The following is a 7321-nucleotide window of genomic DNA, read 5'->3' as shown; positions in this document are numbered from 1 at the left end:
TTATGGCTGTTTTGTATGACAGGTCACAAATAGTGTTTTCTCAGCGAGACAAGGCCAAAATGAACACTTCATGCATAACTCCTGTATTTTGAGGAAAACTGCGTGAAATCCACCTGTAACTTCTCTTTTATGCATCTTTCTGTGCTTTCAGGTTGAAACTTGACTGAAAACTCACTTTGAAAAAAAGTTATGGCTTTTTTGTATCACAGGTCACAAATAGTGTTTTCTCAGCGAGAGAAGGCCAAAATGAACACTTCATGCATAACTCCTGTATTTTGAGGAAAACTGACTGAAATCAACCTGTAACTTCTCTTTTATGCATCTTTCTATGCTTTCAGGTTGAGACTTGACTGAAAACTCACTTTGAAAAAAGTTATGGCTGTTTTGTATCACAGGTCACAAATAGTGTTTTCTCAGTGAGAGAAGGCCAAAATGAACACTTCATGCGTAACTCCTGTATTTTGAGGAAAACTGCATGAAATCCACCTGTAACTTTAAGTTCATGCATCTTTCTATGCTTTCAGGTTGAAACTTGACTGAAAACTCACTTTGAAAAAAAGTTATGGCTGTTTTGTTTCACAGGTCACAAATAGTGTTTTCTCAGCGAGAGAAGGCCAAAATGAACACTTCATGCATAACTCCTGTATTTTGAGTAAAACTAACTGAAATCAGCCTCTAACTAAAAGTTTATGCATCCTTCTATGCTTTCAGGTTGAAACTTGACAGAAAACTCACTTTGAAAAAAAGTTATGGCTTTTTTGTATCACAGGTCACAAATAGTGTTTTCTCAGCGAGAGAAGGCAAAAAAGAACACTTCATGCATAACTCCTGTATTTTGAGGAAAACTGCATGAAATCCACCTCTAACTTCTCTTTTATGCATCTTTCTATGCTTTCAGGTTGAAACTTGAATGAAAACTCACTTTGAAAAAAAGTTATGGCTGTTTTGTATCACAGGTCACAAATAGTGTTTTCTCAGTGAGAGAAGGCCAAAATGAACACTTCATGCGTAACTCCTGTATTTTGAGGAAAACTGCATGAAATCCACCTGTAACTTTAAGTTCATGCATCTTTCTATGCTTTCAGGTTGAAACTTGACTGAAAACTCACTTTGAAAAAAAGTTATGGCTGTTTTGTTTCACAGGTCACAAATAGTGTTTTCTCAGCGAGAGAAGGCCAAAATGAACACTTCATGCATAACTCCTGTATTTTGAGTAAAACTAACTGAAATCAGCCTCTAACTAAAAGTTTATGCATCCTTCTATGCTTTCAGGTTGAAACTTGACAGAAAACTCACTTTGAAAAAAAGTTATGGCTTTTTTGTATCACATGTCACAAATAGTGTTTTCTCAGCGAAAGAAGGCCAAAATGAACACTTCATGCATAACTCCTGTATTTTGAGGAAAACTGCGTGAAATCTACCTGTAACTTCTCTTTTATGCATCTTTCTATGCTTTCAGGTTGAACCTTGACTGAAAACTCACTTTGAACAAAAGTTATGGCTGTTTTGTATCACAGGTCACAAATAGTGTTTTCTCAGCGAGAGGCAAGGCAAGGCAAGGCAAGGCAATTTTATTTGTAGAGCCCGTTTTCACAAACAGTTTGTCTCAAAGGGCTTCACATGGCATCATAACAACATCCTCTGCCCTTAGACCCTCACATCGACTGAGGAAAAACTCCATAGAAAACCCTTTTAACAGGGAAAAGTCTGAGAAACCTCAGGGTGAGCAACAGAGGAGGGATCCCTCACCCAGGACGGACAGACGTGCAGTAGATGTTGTTACAGACAAGAAAACAGTTTACAATACAAAATGTGGGACACACAGAAATGTTAATAACAGCTGAAGAAGGAAGCTTCTGATAGGGGAGGCAGGGAGAGCAAGCCAGCTTGATGGGGGACTGGATGGCAGACTGGTTCATGGAAGGGGAGCGCAGGCCGGTGTAACAGTAGAGAATAAGAGGGGGGGGGGGCGATGCAGGCGGCGGTTGGGGCTCTGGTGGATCTGTGGAAACACAGAGAGACTGCGAGACACCAAGGCCAAACTACAAAGTGCAACAAGTAATGGTAATGACAGTTCCAAAAATGTGCAGGGAGGAGAGGAGGAGAGAGGGGGAGAGGAGAGGAGAGGTGGGAAGGGCTCCATGTAACCTGATGTGTCCCCCAGCAGTCTAAGCCTATCGCAGCATAGCTATCAATGGTTCAGATCTACCTGAACCAGTCCTAACTGAAGGTTCTGTCATAGAGGAAGGTCTTAAGCCTGGACTTAAACGTAGTTAAAGTGTCTGCCTCTCTGACCCATGGAGAGAGCTGGTTCCACAGTAAAGGAGCCCGGTAACTAAAAGCTCTACCTCCCAGTCTGTTTGTATTGATACTGGGAGTCACTAAAAGACCTTCATTCTGGGAGCGGAGTGCTCTGGTCGGACAGTAGGGACTCATGAGCTCTTTCAAATAGGATGGAGCTTTATCATTGAGAGCCTTATAAGTTAGCAGAAGGACTTTGAAGTCGATTCTAGATCCTACAGGAAGCCAGTGGAGAGAAGCTAAAGTGGGAGAGATGTGTTCTCTCTTCTTAACTCCCGTCAAAACCCTCGCTGCAGCGTTCTGGACCAGCTGGAGACTCTTTAGAGAGTATTTAGGACATCCTGACAAGAGAGAGTTGCAGTAGTCCAGCCGAGAAGTGATAAATGCATGCACCAGTTTTTCAGCATCACTCTGGGAAAGGATATTCCTAATCTTAGCGATACTTCGCAGATGGAAGAAGGCGGTCCTAGTCACATGCTTTATGTGGGAGCTGAAGGAAAGGTCCTGGTCAAAAATGACCCCAAGGTTCCTTGCAGTTGTACTCGAAGTTAGGGTGATGCCATCTAGAGTAGAGATCCGATTCAAGAGTGTGTCCCTGTGGTGTTTAGGTCCAAAAATGATTACCTCAGTTTTATCTGAATTGAGCATTAAGAAGTTAGAAGACATCCAGGATTTAATGTCTTTCAGGCAGTCTTGCAGATGAGTAAGCTGGCTTGTGTCGTCTGGCTCCATCGACAAGTAAAGTTGTGTGTCATCTGCATAACAGTGGAAGTTGATCGAGTGCTTCCGGATTATGTTTACCTAATGGGAGCATGTAAAGAGTGAAGAGAATCGGTCCTAAAACTGAACCCTGTGGTACACCATATGTAACTCTGCTATACTCCGAATGGTCATTATTAACATTAACAAACTGAAACCTGTCAGATAAGTAGGACTTAAACCATTTTAGGGCAGTTCCTTTAATCCCAATGTCATGGTCTAGTCTCTGTAGCAGGATGCTGTGGTCGATGGTGTCAAATGCAGCACTGAGATCCAAAAGGACAAGCACAGAGACAAGACCTCTGTCTGAAGCTATAAGAAGATCATTAGAGACTCTGACCAGTGCCGTTTCAGTGCTATGGTGTTCCCTGAATCCAGACTGGAAGGCTTCAAAGAGATCGTTGCTGTGCAGATGTTCATGTAACTGCTCCAGGACAACCTTCTCAAGGATCTTGGAGATGTAGGGGAGGTTGGATATCGGTCGATAGCTGGCTAACACATCTGGGTCAAGAGAAGGTTTTTTAAGTAAAGGGTTGATGACAGCCACCTTAAAGGCCTGTGGCACATAACCTGTGACTAAGGAAAGATTAATTTGATTTAATATAGAAGTGTTGACTCGAGGGAAGGCATCCTTAAGGAGGCTTGTTGGGAATGGGATCCAGCAGACAAGTGGCTGACTTGGAGGAACCGACTGCAGAAGTTAATTCTGACAGGTCAATGGGGGAGAAGCTGTCCAAGTATGCACCAAGTCTGGGAGGTGCTTCTATGGGGACTGTAGTCTGTCCTCCATTACTGGCAATCTTCGTTCTAATATTCACAATCTTTTCAGTAAAGAAAGAAAGGAAGTCGTTACTGCTGAGAGTTGGGGGGATGCATGGCTCAACAGCACTATGGTTCTTGGTGAGCCTGCCCACGGTGCTGAAGAGGAACCTGGGGTTGTTCTTATACTTTTCTATCAGGGACGAGTAGTAAGCACTTCTGGCATTACGGAGTTCTTTTTTATATATTAATAAACTCTCCTTCCAGGCTTGGTGGACTTCCTCGTGCTGGCTGGAATGTGTCTTCCTTTCCAGTTGTCTGGTCTTCTGTTTTAAGGCACGCAGCTCTGGGCTGTACCAGGGAACTATTCTTTTCTGGTTGATAACCTTCTTCTTCAGGGGAGCTACGGCATCAAGTGTCCCAAGGAGTGCTGCTGCAGTGCTGTCCACAAGATAGTCTACCTGCGAGGGGGTGAAATCAGGATAACTGCCCAATATATTATTACAAGATGTGGCAGCAAGCTCTGCTGGAATAAGCTCCTTAAATCTAGAAACAGCAGTGTCAGATAGACATCTACTGAAGCGGGACTTTTTCCCAGGTAGAATATAATTTGTTAAAGTAAAGTCAAATGTAATTAAGGAGTGATCAGACAAGACGGGGTTCTGAGGAAGAACTATGATGCGGTCAGCTTCTATTCCATAAGTGAGTACTAAATCAAGGATGTGATTAAAAGTGTGAGTGGGTTTGTTTACCCTCTGACAGAAGCCAACAGAATCAAGAAGCGACTTAAACGCAGTGGCCAGAGAATCATCATTGACGTCCACATGGATGTTAAAGTCACCCACTATAATGACTTTGTCTGAGTTCAATGCCAAGTTAGACAGAAAGTCAGGGAATTCTTCTAAGAACTCAGAATAAGGTGCAGGAGGACGGTACACCACAGCAAGTAAGAGTGGTTTCTCTGCTTTCCAGTCTGGGTGGGAAAAGCTGACAATAAGGCTCTCAAATGAGTTAAATGAACTGTTAGGTCGAGGGTTAAGCACCAAATTTGACTGATAGATTGCAGCTACTCCTCCTCCTCTGCCAGTGGTGCGAGGTACATGGTAGTTAATGTAACCAGGAGGGGAAGATTCATTTAAACTAACATACTCATCTTGCTGCACCCAGGTTTCAGTGAGTGCTAATACACCAATCTGATAATTAGTAATTAAATCGTTCACTAGGAGAGACTTGGATGCAAGAGATCGAATATTAAGCAAACCACATTTAATAGTTTTACTGGGTTGGTTTGCTGGAGCAGTGGTTTTAATTTTAACTAAGTTGCTATAAGTTACTCCTCCAGATTTGGGTGCAGGCTTATAAAGCCTCAGGGCAGACACAGTTTCTATAGGCTGGGTGGGTGACAACACGAAGGAACCAGCAGAGGGGCGTGTTAAACTGCAGCTCTGCCTGCTGGTCTGAACTCTGGTTGCTTGTCAGGGATTAGTATTGCTAATAAATTGGCCAGTGTTCCTAGATAAGAGAGATGCACCATCCAAAGTAGGATGGACGCCATCTCTCCGAATCAGACCAGGCTTTCCCCAGAAGGAGCTCCAATTGTCTATGTAAGCCACGTTGTTATCTAAGCACCACCTAGACATCCAGCGATGGAATGAACGCATGCGGCTAAACATGTCGTCACTCGCTAAATTGGGCAGCGGGCCAGAGAAAATTACGGAGTCCAACATTGTTTTTGTGTAGTTGCACACCGAAGCCATGTTAACTTTAGTTAATTCCGACTGGCGAAGCCGGGTGTCATTAGCGCCGACATGTATTACAATCTTACTGTATTTAACCTTACGTTTTGCCAGCAGCTTTAGATTTGCCTCAACGTCGCCCGCTCTGGCCCCTGGGATGCACTTTATGCTCGCTGGTGTCTCTACCTTCACGTTGCGAAGAACAGAACTGCCAATAACTAATGTCGGCTTCACAGCGGGGCTGCGAGCAACAGAGCCGACATGAAGAGTTTCACTCTCAGCGGGTGTGTCGCTGAGTGGGGAAAAGCGGTTGGAAACATGAAGGGGTTGGTGGGCAAACACGGGCTTACTGCGTCTAGGTTTCCCTCGTGATGTCACCCAGCGGGACTGGCTAGTTCCCGGCTGCTCGGGAGCCGCGGGGGAGCTGCTAGCGGTGGCTAGGCTAGGTGGCTCCGCACCCACTAAGGTGGACTGAGCAGCTCCTGAAGGTAAAGGACTAGCGCTAGCTTCCATGGTGCGGAGCCGAGTCTCTAACTCACTAAGCCTCGCCTCCAGGACTACAAACAAACTACACTTTTTACACGTACCATTATCACTAAAGGAGGCAGAGGAGTAACTAAACATCTGGCACATGGAGCAGGAGAGGGAGGGAGAGGTGGGGGGAGAGGCGGAAACAGAGAGAGCGGCCATAGCTAGTGTGCTAAGGTGAGCTAGCGGACCTGTGGCAAATATAACAAATAGAACGAGGAATTTCAGAGCAAGGTCCTGCTAAAGAGTTAAGTGACAGAAACCTATGTATTACACCAAAACGTCGTATACAGTGGTGCTTAAAGCGATTAAGTTAGCAGTACACCTGAGGGAGGATTGAGAAAGTCGAACAACACAGCGATAGTATTACAGGCAGGAAATGACGTAACACGCTCACCGGTATGGGGTCAGCAGAGCCTGCCTTTGTTCAGAGAAGGCCAAAATGACCACTTCATGCATAACTCCTGTATTTTGAGGAAAACTGCGTGAAATCCACCTGTAACTTCTCTTTTATGTATCTTTCAATGCTTTCAGGTTGAAACTTGACAAAAAACTCACTTTGAACAAAAGTTACGGCTGTTTTATATCACAGGTCACAAATAGTGTTTTCTCAGCGGAAAAAGGCCAAAATGAACACTTCATGCATAACTCATGTATTTTGAGGAAAACTGCGTGAAATCCACCTGTAACTTCTCTTTTATGCATCTTTCTATGCTTTCAGGTTGAAAGTTGACTGAAAACTCACTGTGAACAAAAGTTATGCCTGTTTTGTATCACAGTGATACAAAACAGCCATAACTTTTGTTCAAAGTGAGTTTTCAATAAAGGTATAATCCTGAAAGCATAGAAAGATGCATAAACTTTAACTTAGAGAACGATTTTATGCAGTTTTCCTCAAAATACAGGAGTTATGCATGAAGTGTTCATTTTAGCCTTCTCTCGCTGAGAAAACGCTATTTGTGACCTCTGATACAAAACAGCCATAACTTTTGTTCAAAGTGAGTTTTCAGTCAAGTTTCAACCTGAAAGCATTGAAAGATGCATAAACTTGAATTTACACGTGGATTTCATGCAGTTTTCCTCAAAATACAGGAGTTATGAATGAATTGTTCATTTTTGCATTCTCTCGCTGAGAAAACGCTATTTGTGACCTGTGATACAAAACAGCTATAACTTTTGTTCAAAGTGAGTTTTTAAGCAAATTTCCACCTGAAAGCATAGAAAGATGCATAAAAGAG

The 7321-nt window shown here is 43.4% G+C and overlaps 1 protein-coding gene across 1 annotated transcript; it reads right to left on the bottom strand.

Moving 5' to 3' along the window:
• Positions 1–5293: 5293 nt before the first annotated feature.
• Positions 5294–6738, bottom strand: LOC147242703 (uncharacterized). Its single transcript, XM_086189289.1, has 2 exons — positions 6642–6738; positions 5294–6547 (listed from the first exon to the last, which is right to left on the bottom strand). The coding sequence occupies exon 2, from the start codon at positions 6243–6245 to the stop codon at positions 5295–5297; it is 951 nt and encodes a 316-aa protein (XP_086045415.1). The 5' UTR covers positions 6246–6547; positions 6642–6738; the 3' UTR covers position 5294.
• Between the last annotated feature and the right edge of the window lie 583 nt (positions 6739–7321).

This window comes from Aulostomus chinensis, chromosome 20 (genome assembly GCF_037954235.1).
Source record: "Aulostomus chinensis isolate RoL2024-O1b breed Wild chromosome 20, RoL_Achi_v1.0, whole genome shotgun sequence".
Taxonomy (NCBI): Eukaryota; Metazoa; Chordata; class Actinopteri; order Syngnathiformes; family Aulostomidae; genus Aulostomus; species Aulostomus chinensis.
This window is presented reverse-complemented; position numbering and strand designations above follow the sequence as displayed.